At 55.2% G+C, this 21,964-nt stretch overlaps 1 protein-coding gene across 2 annotated transcripts in view; it reads left to right on the forward strand.

The window, feature by feature from the left end:
* The window catches only part of NPLOC4 (NPL4 homolog, ubiquitin recognition factor), a 59,760-nt gene that overhangs the window by 34,959 nt on the left and 2,837 nt on the right, over positions 1 to 21,964 (forward strand). For both annotated transcript variants that reach the window (XM_053892285.1, XM_053892284.1), the window contains 4 exons: positions 13,894 to 13,965; positions 17,558 to 17,653; positions 18,710 to 18,826; positions 20,384 to 20,486. In XM_053892285.1, the coding sequence (XP_053748260.1) occupies positions 13,894 to 13,965; positions 17,558 to 17,653; positions 18,710 to 18,826; positions 20,384 to 20,486 (388 nt within the window). The remainder of the gene's footprint in view (positions 1 to 13,893; positions 13,966 to 17,557; positions 17,654 to 18,709; positions 18,827 to 20,383; positions 20,487 to 21,964) is intronic.

A 21,964-nucleotide genomic window follows, 5' to 3' on the forward strand; every position in this document is an offset into this window, starting at 1 on the left:
CAGCGTGCCGTGCCGTCGTGTCTAAAAAACAGCGTCTTTTCAAACTTTAATTGAAAGATACTTCACTGGGGCATCTGGGTGGCCCAGTTGGCTGAACATCTGACTTTGGCTCAGGTCATGAACTCACAGTTTGTGAGTCCGAGCCCCACGTCGGGCTCGCTGCTGTCATCGCAGAGCCTGTTGGGATCCTCTGTCCCCCCTCTCTCTGCACTTCCCCTGCTCATGTGTGCGCCCTCTCTCTCTCTCTCTCTCTCTCTCTCAAAAATAAATAAACATAAAAAAAACCCCATATTTTATTACCCAAAAACGCTAACCATCATCTGAGCTTTCGGCAGGTCGTAATCTTTTTGCCTTGACCTGGGGGCTGCCAACCGGTTAGGGTGGGGGCTGCCGAAAGCCCGGGTGGCTGTGGCAAATTGTTGCCAGACGACAGCCGGGAAGTTTGCTGCAGGCTCGTTCCCTCGCCGATGGCTCCTCTGCAGCAGGCGACGCTGTCTGACAGCGGTGCACCCCCAGGAGAGCTTTCGGAGCCACAGGCCGTCCTCTCAGACCCCGCCGCCCCCTTGTGCACGAGTTTACGTGACAGCAGAGATCACTGGGCACGGGTCACCACGACAAATGTGGTCGTAACGAGAAGCACCAAACAGGACACAGACACAAAGTACACAAAGGGTGTGGGCCATGGCGCCGGTGGACTTGTGTGACGGCAGGGTGGCCACAAACCCCGGTTTCTAAAATCTCACGGCATTTGTAAAGCACAGTAAGACGAAGTGGGGTGGCTGCTCCGTGAGATCGCACAGGGGCTGTGACCTGCCCTCTAGGTGCGTGGCCTCCGTGTGTCTCAGGGCTGAACCGGGACGGGGCGGGGGGGGGGGGGGGGGTGGCGTGCGCTCCAGGGCCTCCAGTGTCGAGTCTGTAGCTGTGGCACTGCCACGTGCCCTCCCCGGCACGCCCCTGGGTCTGCGTGCGCTGGACACCCTGAGGACAGCCCCCCGCTCAGTCCCCTGTCCCCTCGCCACCGCGTGCCCACAGCTCTCTAACAGCTTCTCAAGTGCAGCTTTAACGGTCTGTGTTCTCAAGCTGTTCGTGGGGGCCGTTTGGCACATTGTGTGGGTGTCTCTGGGTCCCGGCAGCTGGCGGGGTGCCAAGGCGTGGATCTGAGAGGGGGCGGGATTCGGGGCTCTCCTTTCCTACCTGAGAACTGTGCTTCCCCTGGGCCGTGGCTTTCTGAGAGCTGCAGGCGTCTCCTCCACTCCCCACCTCGGCCGCTGGGTTAGGTTTCGTTCCGATTGTGGTCGTCACCCTCCCCTTTCTGGTTGGAGAGAGGAGGCTCAGAGGCTCGCGCGGCCACAGGTGGAGGGGCACGGGCGGGGGCTGCCGGGACCGCAGAGTCTGGGCGCCAGCACGCTGCCCGCGCGGGAGCCTGTCATCCCTGGGGACACTCGAGACCTGTGACGCTCCTAGCACGTGGAGTTCTAGAATGGATAAAGGGAGCTGCCTGCTGAGCCGGATGCCCTGCGTGAAGCCTGGCGGAAGGGCTTCCCTCGCTTCGCTGTCTGTGCAGAGTCCTCGTTGTGCACAGAGTTTTGGAGGGGCTTCCCTTTCCGGAGGTTTTCGCTGCCCGGAGTGCGTGTTCTGGAGTGATTTGCTGGGAGAGGCCTGGAGGCAGCACTTGCGGAACTGGAACTCGTTCCAGTGCTTGTAGGCTCTGTGACGCCTTTGACATCCTTTTCTTAATGAGCAGGTGTCCACGTGGAGAGAGATTTTCGGTTTTTTTTGTTTTCAAAGATTTATTCTTTTTTTAATGGTTATTCATCTTTGAGACAGAGAGCCAGAGGGTGAGTGCCCTCGAGTGGGGGAGGGGCAGAGAGGGAGGGAGACAGAGGATGTGAAGCGGGCTCCCTACTGTCAGCAGCAAGCCTGGTGGGAGGCTCCAGCTCACGGACCGTCGGATCGTGACCTGAGCCAAAGTCGGACGCCCAACCGACTGAGCCAACCAGGCGCCCCTCAAGTCTAAATTTTGTTTTAATTTTTCAGTGTTCATTTATTTACTTTTGAGAGAGAGCGAGAGGGAGCACGAGCAGGGGAGGGGCAGAGAGAGAGGGAGACACAGAATCCGAAGCAGGTTCCAGGCTCTCAGCTGTCAGCACAGAGCCTGACGTGGGACTTGAACTCACAGGCCGCGAGATCCTGACCTGAGCCCAAGTCGGACGCTCAACTGACTGAGCCACCCAGGTGCCCCTCAAGTCTAAATTTTTAAACCATTTTTGACAGATGTAATTCACATGTAGTACAATCACCGATTCACCCATTGAAAGCGCACGGTTGGCTGGTGTGTAGCATATTCACGGGGTCGTGTGGCCAGCACCACCACCTAATTTAGAACCTTTGTCCCCTAGACAGAAACCCACAGAGCCCGAGCCTCCCGTCCTAAGACTCCTGGTAGTCGTTCTTTGCTTCCTGTGTGGGTTTGCTTGATGGAATCGCACACGCGGGATCTGTTGTGATGTGTCCTTCACCGCTTCCCATACGTCTTTAGGTCCAGCTGTGTCTGTGGGGTGTGGTCCTCAGTCTGCCGTATCAGCACACCAGGCGGCCCGGTGGGGGCGGCGGGGCCTTGACCTGGAGAGGGACTTTTGAAACTGGAAACAACCCCACTTGTAACAAAGAATTTACTTCCTCACCAGGCAGAAGGAACTAGAGGCTGAACACCCCCTGGATTGCTTCATCTGTGCGTGTGTGTCCGTGTTACTGGGTGGTGGGGGCGCTCCCGGGCGTGGGGAAGGGACAGGGCAGAGGGGCAGACGACTCGCCCGTGCTCTGGCTCCCGGCACCTCCTGGCTCCGTTCTTTCTGCTCCTGAGTCCACACGGCTGCTGCCACTGCAGGGGCGGCACTCTGGGGTCCTGGCTGGACAAATGGGGTCCTGGCCGGATACACGGGGTTCTGGCTAGAAACCTGGGGTCCCGGCTGGACATGCTGGGCAACCGGCAGGGCGTGTGTCGTAGGGGACAGGCACGCTTTCCTTGTTGGCCGCGTGTCTGGAAATGCCTGCGAGTGAAGGACCGTGGCTTTTGCCGCCCCTGCTCCTTCCAGACTGGTGCCGTTGAGGGAGAGTAAGGCTTTCCTGTGACGGCTCGCTCGGACGCCTCTCAGGTCTGGGGCAGTAATGGAGCTAATGGGGAGGGGTGCTCCCATCGGTCTTCCAGGGGGGTGGTTCCTAGTCCCTTGTTTAGGGCTTCTCCACCCCTCCCCCTGCCCCAACTCCCTCATGGTGTTTAATAAAAACCAAAACCATGAGGCTTGACAGCACAGACCTGGCCCTCAGGTCCTGTTTCTGTAGCAGGTACTTCACTCGTCAAATCACACCCTGCCAGGAGCCCATGTGAGAGTTAAGTTATCCCCGCCCCCCACCCCCAAAGTTCCTACCTTACGAGATGCATTTGTGATGCAGTGTTTTGTAATGCAAAACCAGTATTTTGACTCATTTTTAGCACTTGAGACCTAAGGTCCTGCTGGCTGCTATTCTGAACAGCTGGACAGTGACTTCATCTGACCCTTTGTAGGAAAGCTGTGGGTCTGCGGGTGATGACAGAATCCGGTGTCCTCTTTCACGAGCTCAGTGTCTCCCATCCGAGGCCCCTCACCCAGGCTCTCGGCCTCCTTTAGCAATAGTGTGGGCCCCTGGCTCCACCCCAGCACATGCTCAGGAAGCCCTCACGTGCATAATATGAATGAAAACGTCACTTCAGATGAATCAAACTGCCATCTGTTTTTCTTTTCAAAGGTTTTAAAATGAAACATCAAATAGATATGAGGATTATTACTTTTTAAGTTGGCCAACCAATACTTTTTTTTTTAACTTTGTTTTTGGGAGAGAGAGAGAGAGCGAGCGCGCGCGTGTGTGGGAGTTGGGGAGGAGCAGAGGGAGAGGGAGACACAGAATCCCAAGCAGGCACCAGGCTCCGAGCTGTCAGCACAGAGCCCGATGCGGGCTTGAACCCATGAACCGTGAGAACATGACCTGAGCCGAAGTTGGACGCTTAACCTACTGAGCCACCCAGGCACCTCCCCCTACACTGTGTCTTTTTACCTTTCTTTTTTTAACTTTTTTTTTTTTAATGTTTATTTATTTTTGAGACAGAGAGAGACAGAGCATGAATGGGGGAGGGGCAGAGAGACAGGGAGACACAGAATCAGAAGCAGGCTCCAGGCTCTGAGCTGTTAGCACAGAGCCTGACGTGGGGCTTGAACTCACGGTCCGCAACATCATGACCTGAGCCGAAGTCGGACGCTTAATCGACTGAGCCGCCCAAGGTGCCCCTGTGTCTTTTTAAAATTACATTTTTAGGATTACATTAGCCTATATTTGGGCCAAAAAAAATTAGGTTTTCAAACTGTTTGAAATTGGTAAATGTGTGTTTGGCAGCTTTGCTGTGTGTTATTCGTTCCTTGAATTTATTTTATTTTATTTTTTATTTATTGATTGTTTAACTTACATCCAAGTTAGCATATGGTGCAACAATGATTTCAGGAGTAGGTCTCTTAATGCCCCTTCCCCATTTAACCCATCCCCCCACCCACAACCCCTCCAGCAACCCTCTGTTCTCTATAGTTAAGAGTCTCTTATGTTTTGTCCCCCTCCCTGTTTTTATATTACTTTTGCTTCCCTTCCCTTAATGTTCATCTGTTTTGTATCTTAAATTACTCATATGAGTGAGGTCATATGATATTTGTCTTTCTGTGACTAATTTTACTTAGCATGATACCCTCCAGTTCCATCCACGTAGTTGCAAATGGCAAGATTTTTGATCGCTGAGTAATACTCCATTGTATATATATTCCACATCTTTATCCATTCATCCGTCGATGGACATTTGGGCTGTTTCCATACTTTGGCTGTTGTCAGTAGCGCTGCTATAAACATTGGGGTGCGTGTGCCCCTTCGAAACAGCACACCTGTATCCCTTGGGTAAATGCCTAGTAGTGCAATTGCTGGGTCGTAGGGTAGTTCTATTTTTAGTTTTTTGAGGAACCTCCATACTGTTTTCCAGCATGGCTGCACCAGTTTGCGACCCCACCAGCAGTGCAAAAGAGATCCTCTCTCTCTGCATCCTCACCAACATCTGTTGTTGCCTGAGTTGTTAGCGTTCGCTATCCTGACAGGTGCGAGGTGGTATCTCATTGTGGTTTTGCTTTGTATTTCCCTGATGATGAGTGACGTTGAGCAAGTTTTCATGTGTCTGTTCGCCATCTGGATATCTTCTTTAGAGAATGTCTGTTAATGTTTTTTGCCCATTTCTTCACTGGATTATTTGGTTTTTGGGTGTTGAGTTTGATAAGTTCTTTATAGATTTTGGATACTAACCCTTTATCTGATATGTCATTTGCAAACATCTTCTCCCATTCCATCAGTTGCCTTTTAGTTTTGCTGATTGTTTCCTTCTCTGTGCAGAAGCTTTTTATTCCGATGAGGTCCCAGTACATATTTGCTCATTTCCCTTGCCTCCAGAGACGTGTTGAGTTAAGAAGTTGCCATGGACAAGGTCAAAGAGGTTTTTGCCTGTTTTCTCCTCTAGGATTTTGATGCTTCCTGTCTTATGTTTAGGTCTTTCATCCATTTTGAGTTTCTTTTTGTGTCTGGTGTAAGAAAGTCGTCCAGGTTCATTCTTCTGCGTGTCGCTGTCCAGTTTTCCCAGCACCACTTGCTGAAGAGACGGTCTTTATTCCGTTGGATATTCTCTCCTGCTTTGTCAAAGATTAGTTGGCCATACGTTTGTGGGTCTATTTCTGGGGTCTCTATTCTGTTCCATTGATCTGAGTGTCTGTTTTTGTGCCAGTACCATGCTGTCTTGAGGATTATAGCTTTGTAGTATAGCTTAAAGTCTGGGAGTGTAATGCCTCCAGCTTCGGTTTTCTTTTTCAAGATTGTTTTAGCTATTCAGGGTCTTTTCTGGTTCCATACAAATTTTAGGATTGCTTGTTCTAACTTTGTGAAGAATGCTGGTGTTATTTTGATAGGAATTGCATTGAATATGTAGATTGCTTTGGGTAGTAAGTTCCTCTAATTTATATACATATCCTTGTGGGTTTTTCTGCACAGATGAGCGTATTGTCCAGGAATGGCAGTTGTCTCCCCTTTGCCATTCATTTCGGCTCCTCGTGCTGGTAGGGCTTCCAGAACAGTGTCCAGGGACCAGTGCTATTATCTTGTTTGCGACCATGAAATAAGTGCTTTCAGGATTTTATCGTTAACTGTGAGTCTGTCTTTCTGGTAATGCTCTTTATTTGGAGATTTGCTTTTTGCTTGCATGTCTTGTAAGTTTCTTGCACTTAAGAAGCGAGCTCCCTTTTGTCACGGAGCCTATGTTGTTTCTTTAATCCTGCTGTGGTTTCCCTGGATTGCTCACTCGCCTGTCGGTGAGAGCAGGCTAGCAGTGCTTCCCACAATTTGTTACAGACTTACGGGGTTTGAGACACTCATTTCTCACATGTTTTAGGAAAATACCAGTTTGAGCAAAGAGACCTCCACAGGCAAACATTGAAGTAACTCCTGTGGACCGTGGGCTGTGGGCTGTGGCCTGCAGGCTTACAGGTGGGACACACACCGATGCCTGTCTGAGGCTACTCATCGTGTTGTTGTATGTGGTAAACAAAAATGGGAAGTAATTCTACAAGTTCAATAACAGGGCCTTCAATTAAAATGTCTCTGGGATAAAATACTATGTGACCATTAAAGGCATGTGCTTGAAAATTATTTAAAAATCTGGGATAGGGGCGCCTGAGTGGCTCGGTCAGTTGAGTGTCTGCCTCTTGATTTTGGCTCAGGTGGTGGGATTGAACCCCACGTCAGGCTCTGTGCTGAGTGTGGAGCCTGCTTTACGTTCTCTCTCCCCCTCTTCCCCTCTCCCCTGCTTCCCTTGCTTGCACTTGTTCTCGCTTTCTTAAAAAAAAAAAAAAAAATACCTGGGATAAAACTCATAATGTAAAATTAAGCATGTACCTGTACGTGCAGCATAAAGATACATGTGTAGGTGTTTGTGCACACATCGATGCGTGCATTTATATGGAGGACGGGGCTGGAGAGCTCGGGGGTCCTTCGGGAGGGCGGTGCTTGTCCACAGCTCCGATCTGTACGTCCCGGCACGTACTGTGCAGCCTGCAACGAATGGCTGGGGGGGTGGGGAGCGGTGCCCTGAGACCGGGACACCGGAGAAGGAAGGAAGGTGAAGAGACCCGCAGGACGGCCAAGGCGTCGTGTTTTCTGTGCTTTTCCTGAAGGAGTCACTGCTTGACCTGGGTTATCTTCGGGGGGGGGTGTTCACTGTGGAGGGGACTGGTCTTTTCTGTCTTCTGTGCTGCGTGGACGCTACGTGTGTGTTTCTTTTATAATTTAATGCAAGAGTTGTACTTGTTCATGGTCGCACCCTTGATTCCTACAAAAAGACACAGGGAAGGCGTGATCAGCGGTAGCCACTGTTTGTGTCTAGCATGTTTCCTTCTCATTTCTGTTATTTTAGAGCAGATTTTTTAAAGTTTATTTATTTTGAGAGCACACCTGCGCACACAGGGGAGGCGGAGAGAGAGGGAGAGAATCCCGAGCCGGCTCCACACTGTCAGTGCAGAGCCCAACGCAGGGCTCGATCCCACGAACCCTGAAATTCTGACCTGAGCCGAAATCGAGAGTCAGATGCTTAACCAACTGAGCCCCCCAGGCGCCCCATCAGGTTTTTAAATGGGGCTCATAATGATAAGGGAGCACGTTATTGAATATGTGGCTGAATCAATGTATTTAACAACTGACATCTGCTTCCGTCGCTCCTGGATGCCGCTAGGGGTGCTGGTGCGCGTTGGTGCAGCTCTGGACAGGACACCGGTGCCGGTGCCCCCATCGTCACCCCGGCCACGGGTAGGTGAGGGTGCGGCTTGGGAGGGTGCCGCGTTCCCTGGGGTTTCCCTGGGGGTGGATTTGCAGGCGTGGTGTTCGGATGGTGTTCGGGGCCGTTGCCTGGATGAGGTGGAGACGAGCGTCCAGGGCCAGCCGAGGCCTGGGCCCCCAGCACGGACAGGCGGGGCTGCCGTGCACCCTCGGGGCACAAGGGCACACCTGGAAGCCAGGCAGAGCTGCCTCGTCCGGAGGCGCCCGTGGGTCCAGAATGGGGGCGCCGTTGGCACCACCACGTGGCCGTCGGGGCCTGGCGCAGCTAGCGTGGGGAACGCAGGGCTGGTCGGCGCGGTTTAAAGAAGAGACCAGGGAGGAGCCAGGTCTGCTGGGAAGGCAGGCGGAGCGGTGGCTGGTGCTGCCGTGGGAAGCGGGGCCAAGACACGTGCTCGTTCAGGGTTTCGTGAACGTCAAAGAAATACCCCACGTGCGTGTCCTGTGGGAAGAGGTGACGGGCGGGGAACAGAGGAGACCGCGAGCGGTGTCCTTGAGGCAGCGCAGCACGGTAGGTAGAGAATGTGTGGCGGCCCTGGGCTCCGGGGTGTTCAGAGACAGGACGGTACCGGCTGGGGGTGGACGGGGGCCCCGGGCTCCCGGACGGCGGGCCGCTGCTGGAGGGCTGGGACTGGGAGTCTCGGGGGACCAGTTTGCACACGGGAAGCCAGGCTTCGGCCGAGGGCGAGGCCACAGTAGTAGGTGGAGCTACTGGAAGCTCGCGGCGAGCATCCAGGCAGCGGGAGCCCCGAGGGTGCCGTCGGGCGGGCGCGCAGCTCCAAGGCGCACGCGCTCCAGGGGCACAGGTCTGTGTCTCACTTAACGTACAGGGACTTTACTAACGCAAAATCGGACGTGTGCTTCCGGGAAATCCGAAATTCTAGATGACGGGGAAGTAGGCGCCCGGCACCAGCCTTCACCTGTGCTTCCAGCACCCACCGTGCACGCGTGGGGGCAGGAGAGCCTAGGACGGCGTCGCCAGGGTCTTCAGCGTCTTCACTCAGGCCAGACCTCGACCCCCTGCCAGGTGTCACACCTGGGTCCCGGGACGACAGCGGTGGGCGAGTCGCACCGGCGCCCTCCTCCCAGGCGGTCCGTGGGGCGACCGTGGGGGTGCCCCGGTGTGGCGTGGCAGGGCGCTCCGGAACTGAAGAGTGTGAGAGTTAGCCAGGTGGGGAGGGCCTCGTCCAGGGGCCACACGTCCTCAGGCATCGATGCGTCTGGGGGCCGTGGCTCTGCGGTAGGTGGAGCGCGCTGGAGATGGTGACGCGGGTGGCGGGAAGACACGGGCAGAGGTGGAAGGTGGCTCTGGGACGTGCCCGCCGGAGGGGATGTGGAGGCGGGTGGATCTCGCGGCAGGCAACACGAGCACCACATGCCGGCTGCCGAGCTGGGAGAGGGCAGCGGGGGGGAGATGTGAGGTGGGCCCGCAATCCGCGAGGAGGCGCGCTAGGAGGGGAGGGAGCTCCCTGTTGTAGGTGGTCATTGTGGGCACAGGGCTGGGGAGCCCGATGAGGCTGGCGCTGTCACGCGGGGGCCGTGCGTCCACTGGCTGTGGCCTTTGGGTGTGGAGACTGGGTGCCAGGGCCCAGGGCTCTGCTGTCCTAGCAGGAAGGGACCCGGGCTGGAGCCAGGCCTCTGGTTGGGGTGGGTGGGAAGGCACTGGAGTCACGAACTTCGGCGAGTAGCACCGTGAGCACGGCCGGGGCTGTGTGTTCGAGGTCTGGCGTGGCCGGACCGCAAGGAAGCCAAGCCAGCCATCTTTGGCGTCCTCCTCTCTGGAGGCCCTGGAAGGGGGAGAGGGGACAGGGAGGCAGAGAAGGGGCAGCTCTCCTGCAGGGAGCTGCCGTGGGGGCTCGGCCCGTGGAGCCCCTTTCTGTCTCCGCCATCGTTCGGGGGCCGCCCCAGTGCCTGGCGCTTACCCAGGAGTGCTCTCTGGGCCAGCCCTGCCTCACTCCTGCCACGTGCTCTGTGCTGGCGTCATTTGTCGAAGGATAGGTGTGTTTCGGGGGTTTTATGCATTCTCCCAAATCTCCGAGAAGGTGGCGCTGTCTGAGCCCGCGGGGCCGTGCTGTCGGGACCCCGCGCCGCACCCCTTCATCCTGAGAGGGTGTCTTCTGTTTCCTTGGGGAATTGCCTTGTGCTTTCTGCATTCGGTTGGCTGGTCTTTGTGATTAACCCGTCATGTGCTGACACACATGCCAGGGTGCCGTTTTCTTTATAGTTGCCATACAGAGAAGCTGCAGTCGTTTCTGTTCAGAGTCTTTTTCGTTATAATTTCTGCCCATTTCATTGTATTTGGGAAATGATTCTTTATCCCAAAACTACATACTTACTTATGTTTTCTCTTGGTGTTTTTATCGTTTAATTTTACATTGAGGTTCGTGATCCATTTATCCGTTATTTTTTGGTTTATTTATTGTAGTTCTCTTATACATCACATGTTTGTCAGGGTGGGACCCTTCACTCATTCAGCTGTTTGTTTGTTTGTTTGTTTACTTATTTATTGAGAGAGAGAGAGAGAGAGAGAGAGAGAGAGAATCCCAAGCAGCTTCCGTGCTGTTGGTGCAGAGCCTGGCTCAGGGCTCGATTTCATGAACCATGAGATCATGACCTGAGCAGAGATCAGGAATCAGATGCTTAACCAACCGAGCCCCCTAGATGCCCCTCATTTAGCTTTTTTAAACAAATGGTGGTTTTTTTTTTTAATGTTTATTTTTTGAGAGAGTGAGCACGAATGGGGAAGGGGCAGGGAGAGATGGAGACACAGAATCTGAACCAGGCTCCAGGCTCTGAGCTGTCAGCACGGAGCCCGACACAAGGCTCGAACCCACGAACTGTGAGATCATGACTTCGGCCAGAGTCAGACGTCCAACCGACTTAGCCACCCAGGCACCCTTCCAAAATGTTTTAATTACAAGAGATTACATTTGCTACCAACGTTATTTAGGAAAACTTAGCAATTAATCAAGAAATTGCCAAAAAGAGAAGAGATTCTGAACAACATACTAGCATAATGTCCGGTCTCAGAAGAAGGATTTTGTGGTACCTGAAATCTCCAAGCTAGGCTTTCATTCGAATCCGCTGTCAGGACCAGGGTCTGTGGCCACAAGGTCCCCACGAGGGGAGGAGTAGGGTTGGAGTGCGCGACCTCACGGCGCCATCGCGTTGTTGAGCGGAGATCGCCAAGTTCTGATGCAGAGATGAATTCTGCTGTGGATGGACCGGGTCTCTGACCCCCTCCACCCCTCCCAGCCGTTAGATCTTGGGCAGGTTAACTCACCTTGGTACCCCTCCGTGTCCTCATCATGCGCTGGGGACCCCGGGGTTGTGTGCACGCGGTATCTAGCCTGGACTGTAGGCTCCCAGCGCCTAATATATGCCGGCGACTGGTTGTGTCTGCATCTGACAGACACTCTGCAGGTGGTTATCGGCGAGACCGTTTCCTAGACGGTGATTCCTGGAGAAAGTTTGTTCTGAGATCTTGCCAGTTCTTTAAAGAGAAAAGCAAAATAGGAGTAAACTTAAAAAAAGGGGCGCCTGGGTGGCTCCGCCCGTTAAGGGTCTGACTCTTGATTTCGGCTCAGGTCATGATCTCTTGGTTCGTGCGTTCGGGTCCCACATCAGGCCGTGTGCTGACAGCATGGAGCCTGCCTGGGATTCTCTCTCCCTCTCTCTCTGTCCCTCTCCTGTTCGTGCTCTTCCTCTGTCTCTCAAAACCAAGTAAACTTTTAAAAATAAAATAAAGAGAAAAGCAATACATCAAGGATTTCATTCGCCTTTTCCAAAGCAAGATGGTGCCACCCGGTCAGTGGAGTTTGCCCTTTTCCTGGCACCAAGACGGAGATCCCCGGACTCTTCTGTGACGTCACCACTACGGTGCCGCGGTCTGTGCTCATGGTCGTTGCCGGTGGGGGGGCGCTGGGGACCTCGGCCCCCGCCTCTCCCGGAGGCTTGCTCCCCTCGGACGAGGAACCGCTGACGCTTTGACTGCTGACCCGGGAATTGAGAGGCCCTCCTCCCTCAGTCCGACATCTGCTGACGCCCATAAAAAGTAATTGCTTTTGAGATGCGGTAGAGGACTGGGGGCTGGCTGGCAAAGACATCAGCAGGGAGGCATGCGGGAGAGAGAGAAGTTACCTGTTTTCCCCCAGCCCCGGGGAACAGAGGGGGATGCAACACCTTTATTTTCTTGGGGAGCAGAAAGGTACAGTCGGGTAGTTAAATTTGAAAGAGAATAGCACGACACAGAAAAAGGAGAGAGGGGCATTTAACGAGAAAAATCCCTGGAGGGGGAGATTAAAGCGAACAGGTGCTGGAGGAATGTTTCTGCATATTAGAGCTTAATTAGATTTGAAGATGAATTCCAGGTGGGCTAATTATGGGTGAGTTGTTGCAGGTTCTTTCTTGTAGGGGCAAGCGCGTATTTTTGGAAATGGTGATTTAGTTTGATTGGGTTTGATTCCCACCTCCTACCATATCTCCTCCGTCGAGAAACCACCGCCTCTGGGGCCCCAGGACCCGCTCAGCAGTCTCCTGTCTCCAGCTGCCCCTGTGAAGCCGGCAGGGCCACGGAAAGCTGGGCCCAACCTGACTGCTGCACAGATGAGCCCAGGGTAGCCACCTGGCACGTGGCAGGACGAGTGACTCTTCCCCGAATCGGTAGGAAGTCACTCCGACTTCAAAGGAAGGCAGACAGACAAAGCGGTGTGCTGTTTTCGGGATTGTGTCCTTTGACGGGTGCTAATGCTCCCTGGATAGCTAGCTGGTTCAAGCTGTTTGGACCATTTTCTGGGAGAGCCGAGGGGCAGGTGCTGGCAGGCAGCTCTCTTACGTCGTGGCTGGAAGGAAGGGAGGGAAAGCCTAGATAAACTGAGACGTATTGCAGATGAGAAATTTTAATTTCTAAAAAACAGGATCTGGGCCAAATGGGATCCCTGGTCTTGCCATTAGGGTGATAAGCCTGGTTCGACTTAGGAACCACCGACGTGGGTTGTCTGGAGAGAAGGTGCACACCTCTGACGTCCCCGGGAAGGTGCCCGTGTGCCGGGGTGGCCCTGCGTCATCCTGCAGGGGGAGCCCCTCCGGGGGACCTGCTTGGCTTCCCTTCGGGTTTGAGAGCTTTAATAAGTGTAAACTTTTATGTAAGGCCTCATAATTGGAAGTTATGGATATATAATTTATATATGAGTCAGAGAATGATTTATATGATGTTAAGTGATGATTTAGATAGAAAATATGATCCCCTCTCACAGAATCTTTAATGAAAAGTGTTGGTTCTTATGAATTTATTTCTAGAGCTCTGTTTGAACTCAGCATGTTTGACATAAATCAGATATAATTGTCATTTTATGATTAATGAACATATGCTGGCCGTTTTTCCCCATAATTAAACTTTATGTTCTGTGCATCTGACAAAGCAGAACAAGTTTAGACTCTGACAGATTGGTGGCGGGGGTTTTCCATGTCTGCATATTTGTGCGTACGTGTGCTCATTTGCGTACGTATTTATTTTATTAATGTACCGGATGAAGTGGGGATTTCAGAGGAGGGTGTGAGGGGGGTCGTTGGGAGCTAGCACTCAGTCCCGAGGTTGGGGAGCGCTTGTGCGGGTCAGAGAGGTGCAGGTGGGGCCTGCGGGCAGGGGCCCGGGCCATGTGTCCTGCAAGGGGCAGCGAGTGCCGGGCCTGGTGTGTGTGTGTGTGTGGCGGGGGGGGGGGGGTTGCTGGAAAACGCTCTCCCAGTGGACTGTTAACCAAGAACACGGCTGCTCCTTCATGTTGTGGCCATCATAACAGAGGCAGATGCGGGACAAAAACATGCACATCTTCCTCTCCTTTTTACATACTCCACAAGAATTGTGACCATTGACCAGGTAAGACAAGCCTGTGAGAGGCCAGCCGTGTCACTGGTCAGCAAACCCTTGCTCACACCTCTCGCTTTTGTTTCCCGTTTCAGGACATAGACAAGTTTGGCAATGAGATCACCCAGCTGGCCCGGCCCCTTCCCGTGGAGTATCTGATCATAGACGTAAGTGTGCGTCGTCCACCCCCCCGGGCTGCTGGGTGGGGGCTGCGTGCAGTGGCGGCTGCGGCGTGGACAGCCGCCCCTCTACCTGGCCCGGGACAGCCACACAGAAAGCATAGGAATCCCTGAGCTCCTGTCATCCCCGAAAAGCTGGTGACTTTACGGGGGTTTTCTTCCAGCTTGTTTTTTTACTTCCTTAAAAACAACTTAGGGTTTACCTCTCCCTGACAAAAATGCAACCCTGGACCGGCGACCTGGCCAGGCGGCCTCTGGAGATCAGCCAGCCAGCCCGGCGTGGCTCCGTGCTCGGCGCGCTCGGTGCTGTGCTGGTCACGGTGCGGCTGCCAGGCCGGGCTCGTGGTGGGCCGCCTCACCTGAGTCAGTCCCGGGGGCACGCGGCTGTGAGTGTCCTCGGGTGAGTCGGCGGGTGCTCTCCTGGGCAGAGCTCCGGGAGCCAAGGAGGCAGCTGGCTCCACCATCCAGGCTCCGCTCCTTGCGGGAGGTGTGGCCCCCGGCCAGAGCGCCACAGAGGGCTCCAGTGCCCGAGGCATCTGCAGCAGCCGGCTCCGTCCCAAGGGGATGGGCAGCGGCTCGTTTCCTGACTGCTTCCGGCCGGGATCTCTTCGGCCGTGTTTGGACTCAGGAAGGGCACGTGATTCAGGCTGTAAAACATCATTGCATTTGGAGCAGCAGGTCCCCGTGAGCCAAGCCCACCGGTGCTCCATCGCAGTTGACGGCTCCCGAGAACATATTTATTACCTAGGCCGTAAAGGCATCTGTTTGTTAGACTACCTAGGGTGTAATTAAGATGAAAACAGATTGACGGAACATACACTTAGGAGGGGTCGGCATGATTTAAAGCCAGCTTTCTGAGGTCTCCCCTCCCCGTGGCCTCCCCACCCCTTTCCTTTTAGAAAAGAACCGAGTTCTTGCTTAGTGTGCTGTGTCCGTGAGCTTGGTTGTAAGGGAACGTTGCGCCCCGGGACACCTGAGCTCTCTGTTCTTGTGGAGGGAGGCTGGAACAGTCCCTTGAGAGCAGGTGTCCAGACCAGACGGCCATCTCCAGCCCCACGCCCGACCAGGCTTGTCTGATGTCCCCAAACCTCGTGACCGGGCCACTGAGGTCACGCAAGAGGAGGGATGGGCCTCGGTACCCGGAGTGCCGTGGATGTGCTGTGGAGGCGGCCGGGCATTGGCCAGATGACCTGAAACTGGCTGGGTGGGGGGCACCGAAACAGGAGACGAGGTGCTGGGCTCACTGCACCCCTCTCCGGTGTCTGAGATATTCACAAACCGCCCAGGGCACTTTGGTTCGGCCGGGCTCTAAGGGGAGGTTACAAGTCCAGCACAGACATCTCTTAATTCCACATCCGTGGCCTGGGAGGTGCCCTGTTGTGCTGGTCCACCACTGTCTCTGCCTCCCGAAGGGGGAGCACTGCACAGTCCACAGACCTTTGTCTCTGCAGCAAGGACAGAGGCTGAGACTAATAATGCAGGCTTGCGTGTCTGAACCTTGGTGACTGTAGGCGCTCTGGGCTGTCTTTGTCTTGCAGAGGGACAGAGTGAGGCCTGGGATCTGTCCGCAGCTGACAGGCCACACAGCCAGTACGTGGCCCCGGGGCTGGAGTCCACACGGCTACATGCTCTCGTCAGTAAAAGATGAGTGGGCTGGGTGCCAGCCTGGCTCAGTCGGTAGAGGGTGTGGCTCTTAACCTTAGGGTTGTGAGTTTAAGCCTCACATTGGGTGCTGAAATTACGTAAAAATAACATCTTTAAGTGGGGCACCTGGGTGGCTCAGTCGGTTAAGCATCCAACTTCGGTTTAGGTCATGATGTCGAGGTTCGTCAGTTCGAGCCCCGCGTCGGGCTCGCTGCTGTCAGCGCAGAGCTGACTTCAGATCCCTCGTCCCCCTCTCTCTCTCTCTCTGCCCCTCACCTGCTTTCATGCACGTCCTCTCTGTCTCAAAAATAAACAAAAATAAAAGTAAAAATCGACAAAATTGTTCAGTTGGGGTGCCTGGGCAGCTCACTCGGTTGAGCATCTGACTCTGGATTTTGACTCACGTCACAGTTGCATGGTCGTGAGATGGAACCCCACAACGAGGAGTGGAGCCTGCTTGGGTGTCTCTCTCTCTCCCTCTCCCTCTCCCTCTCTCCCTCTCCCTCTCCCTCTCTCCCTCTCCCTCTCTCCCTCTCTCCCTCCCTCCCTCTCCCTCCCTCTCCCTCCCTCTCCCTCCCTCTCCCTCCCTCTCCCTCCCTCTCCCTCCCTCTCCCTCCCTCTCCCTCCCTCTCCCTCCCTCTCCCTCCCTCTCCCTCCCTCTCCCTCCCTCTCCCTCCCTCTCCCTCCCTCTCCCTCCCTCTCCCTCCCTCTCCCTCCCTCTCCCTCCCTCTCCCTCCCTCTCCCTCCCTCTCCCTCTCCCTCCCTCTCCCTCCCTCTCCCTCCCTCTCCCTCTCCCTCTCTCTCCCTCTCTCTCCCTCTCTCTCCCTCTCTCTCCCTCTCTCTCCCTCTCTCTTCCTCTCTCTCCCTGTCTCTCCACCTCTCTCCCCCTCTCTCCCTCTCTCCCTCCCTCTCTCTCCTTTCTCTGCCCCTCCCCTCCTGGCTCGCACTCTTTCTTTCCTAAAATAAATTCATAAACTTTAAACAATTGTTTTAAAAAGTAAAAAAATCTTCAAGACCATCAGGGCTCTGGTCTCAGATGCTGCTGCCGGCTCGGCTTGTCCTTGAGCCTGCTGGCACAGTCACAGCACATCCCGGGCCAGCCCCAGACAGCCCGCTGCCTTCGCCGATGCAGAAAGCAGACCGGAACGACACTTTCATTCCCGAGAAATAGTCCCGAAGGAACCAGAATAGCTGCTCTAAATCTGGACGACGTGTAATCCGCTGCCGCTGGTGTCGCGTTGCAGAGGAAAAGCTGCGTCAACCAAAATGTGGCACTTTGGGGCGGGGGAGCATCTGCCCGGAGCAGTGAAACCGGTATTTGTATCGGTTATTGCACACTTACCACTGTCCTGTAGTTCCCGTCGACTGTGTGCCGGATTGAAAATGCTCTCCGTTGCTAGTAAAGCACGTCTGAGCCAAATGAAGAGTTCAGGTTCCCCCCGGACACACGTTCTTGACTCCAGCCCGTCTGATGGGGAGCGGGATGGCCGTGCGCCGCGCCTCGGGGCTGAGCAGCGGCTCCCTCGCGGCCTGGACGTGTCCTGGCCCCGTGCAGTGGTGCCGCGGGCTCTCTGGAGGTCACTGCGCCTCTCAGGCCGTCGCGGGCTGCCCCTGAGAGCCCTCCCAGCCGCGTCCGTGGCGCTCCCACGGCGCGCCCTCTGGCTTATCGTCGGCTTACAGAAACCGCCCGCAAATGGCACGGTCCTAGAAATCGTCAAAAACGATTCTTCGGTTTGCTTCCCAGAGTCCTGAGCATCAGGGGTCTCACTTAGGCGTGTCGTTAGCGGGTAACCGCTGCGTCCAGCGTGGAGCAGTCGGGCCTCCGCGGCCGTGAGGGACTCGGAGCTCGGGGAGGGCGTCGCTGCTCGTGGCACCTGAGGGCCGCCCTCGCCCGTTGGCGCACAAGTGATGGTGGGTTCGTGTTTCTGTTCATTAGATCACAACAACTTTCCCCAAGGATCCAGTTTATACTTTTCCTATTTCGCAAAATCCGTTTCCTATTGAGAACCGGGACGTGCTGGGTGAGACACAGGTAAGCTCTTTTCTTTACAAACATAACTTAAAGTAACTGCCGCTTGTTTATCTGGTGTCAGTGTCGTTTTCCCAGAAAGTACCAAGCTTTTACACTCTCCCGATTGATTCTTATGGCAGAGCCACCAGCTGGGACTTTTTTCGAGACGCTGTTGGTCACCGTGACACCCTCTCTGGAGTGGGGTTGATGAATCCCCACAGAGGCAAATCCTCGGAGGCCCCAGGCCTGTGGATCTGCCGGAAGAGCCGTGGTCGGCTGACTTCTTTTTTTCCCCAGATCTATTCACCACTTGTGTCCTCTCCCAACAACTTTTGTGTCATTTGTTTGTTGACCAGCGTCCCGTCTTTGTGGAGATGTCTCTCTTTGCTCTGTCATCCTGCCGCGTGGGCCTCGGGCGGCCCGGCCGCCTGGGCTTCCCGCCACGTCCTGCGCGGCGGCCCCTCCTCTGAGGCACGGCGGAGGCCGTGCGGAATTGCTGAAGCTGCCTCGTGCTGCCACACGGATGGTCCGGGACACGTTTGTTCCTAGGTGCATCTGTCCGTGCGGGGACCCGGGCCGCTTGTAGCGGTGCAGAGCCACTTACCGGGTGGCTCTCTTGAACGTCCTGTTTTGAGTTTTGCCGAAGGCGCGGCGTCTCATAATCCCCCCAACTCGCACACATAGTTACTCCTCATCGCAGTCACGCTGCCCCAGTCAACAGCGCGGCTGCACAGGGAGCACAGACCAGTCGTCTCGCCCCGAAGTGGGCCCTTCCCGCAGCCCACTCCACTTGGACGTGTCTTTTTTTGAACGCGTCTCCCAGCTGGGTCAGCTTTATAAACGCGCTCCCTTGCACGTCCCTCGATGCGTCATGTGTGCCGAGGGCCACAGCCTGTGCCGCGGCCACGTGCGTCCCTATGCCTGGGTCCCCGTCGGTGGCCGTAGAACGAGATGGGAGAGGTGTGTGTCCGCACCCTGCATTCGGCCGTGGCCCAGGCGGAGACGGACAGCTGTCTGGGCAGTGGGGTGGCCACAGCATGCTCCCGTTCACTGCGTCCTTCTGCCTCACCGCTCTAGGACTTCCACAGTCTGGCCACTTACCTGTCCCAGAATACTTCCTCCGTGTTCCTGGACACCATCTCGGATTTCCATCTCCTGCTCTTTCTGGTCACCAATGAAGTCATGCCTCTGCAGGTACGGGCCCGGCCTGCGTGTGCGCGCCCGCCGAGCACCTGGCTTTGTAGTCCTCGGGCGGGATTGGCTATAAAGAGACGCTGCTTTTCCTCTCAAGCCAGAGCGTGGCTGGGAAGCCGGGTCGCAGTCCCCCTTACGTCCTGCAGGCGGTGGCTTTTCACAAGGGGCTTGCCGGTAGAATGATGGATTTTTGACACGAAGCATTTGCACTGAAACAACTTGTTTTAAGTGTCTGCCCCCCCCCCCCCCCCCCCGTGATGGAGGACAGCTTCGTTTGTTATAATCCCGTGGGAAGCAGACAATAGTGAGCTCTGTGTCCTCTAGCGTGGAGCTTTAGAGATCAACCATTTACATAATTTCTGTCCTAACGGTTTTGGAATCCTAGCCTCTGCTTCTTACTGATCTCTTGCCTCCTCCTGAATCAGCTTTGGTTTTATCACCTAGGCCCAGAAGGTTGGCCAGCGTCCAGACCCTGAGTGCACAGCTGCATAGTTGGCATTTTTAAGGCATGCCGTCAGGGAGAAGAGGGCGTCTGTCACCGACACTGGCTGCCATCTGAGCATTGCGGGGGTAGGGGGCGGTAGGCGGTGGTCAGTGGGTCCAGCCAGGAGGCCCCTACTTATCTTGTGCCTTCTTTCTGTCGGAGACCCAAGGAAACACCAGAGAGAGGGGGACGAATTCTTTCTGAGCCACTGACTCAACACATTCCCTGCAGGTGACAGAGAGGAGAGGAGATGCCCCTCCCTCCCCACTGTTCTCCTATGTCAGGTGGCCTATAGCCGTTCTCGGGTCCTGCTGGGTTTATCTTGTGTCTGTATTTTGTCCCCGAACTGCCCACTTCTGGTATTTGATATCAGGCACCCCGAGACTCCCCACTGGCTTTCTTTGCCTGCCTTGTTAAACCCAGAGAGTGGCCCCCCCGGCCCCAAGTGTAGCCACTGCCGGTCCGGTTGGACAGGTGACGAAAGCCTGGGCTCTTCACACCACGGCCTCCTCGCCAGTAAACACGTACTGTTTGGCGGTTACCTGCTGGAAAACATTTTTCCGGGGAGCTCCTGAGAGCCCCCAAAACTCTCTTATAGATTCTCAATGTATAAACTATTTTAATTCTCTGCACGTTGACCCTGGAGGCCTGGGATCTAGAGAGCATTTTTACAGACTTGGTTGAGAAGGTAGAGAGCCTCCAGGGAGAAGCGTGAGGGTGGAGGGTGGACCCCACGGCCACAGGCGCCTGTCTGTGCATCCGAGCCCTCAGGGTAAGGAATGTGAGCTTCAGTGTCCGGTGGCTGAGAGCGCTGGTTGGCTTAGGACAGAGAGCAGCACGTTAGGGCTATTTGGGAAGAACTTAAATTTTAGCACTAAAATTCAGCACGTGGATGTATAGACCTAGGTATGTGGTATTCTGTTTCATGGTGACGGCCTGGGAGGTTCTTTACATTCCCTTTGAAGAGTGTCTTGAGGTTTCCCAACATATGGTTAATAGGAAGCAGCCTATTAAGCGGAGTGTGCCCACCATAGGCAAAGCCGGTTGGAGCCTTCGGTTTTGGGTTCTTGCAGGACAGCATCAGCTTGTTGCTGGAGGCTGTGAGGACCAGAAATGAGGAGCTCGCGCAGACGTGGAAGAAATCCGAACAGTGGGCCACCATCGAGCAGCTCTGCAGTAAGTGTCCTCCCTTTCCTCAGTCCCGAGGGTCCTGCTCTCATACTCCTAGCGCTAGAGCCTAGGCGAAGCTGCTTATGTCCTGGGAGCCGGACCCCCCGGTGCGCCCCGACGGGTGTCCCGGGCCATCACACGACATGGACCTTCTCGTTGCTGTAACGTGCGTGCTGTAAAGGTCACCCGGATCGTTGGGATACAGTTCCGTGCACGCACCCACAGGTACATGGGGGATCTGCTAAGCTCCAGCGTCTTAGGAGCAATTCGAAAGCCCTTATTTTAGATGCACGGAAACCTCACATTCACGTAAGTGCCGAAAGGTCAGAACCCTTTGGTGTCAGCCTTTTCTTTTTCCCCTCCTTTCTGCCGGTCCTCCGAACTTTCTCGATGGATAAGGAGGGAAAGTGTTCCGAAGAGAATGTGGGGATCTGTGTCTCAGAACCTGAGTCGGCACGCTGCCCCGGGAGAGCCTTCCGTCTGTGGTTCCTTCCGGGCAGGTGCTACGCTGTGGCCGAGCCGTCCGGCCGAGCACTGAGAGTGGTGGCCGCGGTGCAGCCCTTTGCCCCGTGGCTTTGAGCAGCTCTGGAATGCCCTCCTCACACGGCTTGGCAAATACACATAGGGGGTGTCTGTAGCGTTGGCTCAGTGCAGTGGGTAGATCTTAGAGCCAGTGGAGTCTCCGCTGTGAGGGCACCCAGGTGGAGAGCTCTTGTTCTCTCTTGACGCTAAGGTCCCCGGGGGATCGGGGGCCCGAAGGGCCTAGTATTTGTTGTGCTGCGCTGCTCGTCAGGTTTTTTCCTATACGATTCTGACGGACCAGTGACGCGGCCGGCTCCACGTGCCTTTACTCTTGCCCTGGCGTTCTGAAACACTGCTCGTATATTCTGAGGCAGAGGACAAGGTCTTGCCACCAAATTCCCGAAAATGTAGGCCTGCAGCCTCGTGTCCTCGGGAGGACGGCGGTCTGGTGCCAGCCAGCGGCGCTCAGCCCCTGGTGTAAGTCTCTGGTACCCGTGGCCCCCACGCCGGCACCGTTCCGTTTGAATCCTTCACACGGGAATGTGGATGGCAACAGCTTGAATATTCCGGGGCCCTCAGCGTCAGCCCAGGAATGCCCAGAGAGACTGGGCACGGGGTTGACCAGCACAGCACGGGGAACGGTCAGGGATGTTGTGATAACGTGGGGGGAGCACTGGGTAACGTACAGGACCGGCGAGCCACCGTGTTGGGCACCCAAACTAATAGAAAGTTGTACGTCACCCATCCTCGAATTTAAAAAAACAACAACCGGGCGAGACATTTCACAGAAAGAGGTAACGGCGACGGTCACCATCGTTAGTCGTCAGGGAAACGCAAAGTGCAATAAACAAGAGACCGCTACCCATTCGGCAGAGTGGCTGAGACGAGAAACTGGCAGTGTTACGTGCTCGCGGGTTCGCCCACGCTGGTGAGGACGGGAGAGCCGTCTGGCCGCGTTTTGT

The sequence above is a fragment of the Panthera pardus genome, unplaced genomic scaffold (assembly GCF_024362965.1).
Source record: "Panthera pardus isolate Hobbes unplaced genomic scaffold, ASM2436296v1 HiC_scaffold_3, whole genome shotgun sequence".
In the NCBI taxonomy this organism is placed as follows: domain Eukaryota; kingdom Metazoa; phylum Chordata; class Mammalia; order Carnivora; family Felidae; genus Panthera; species Panthera pardus.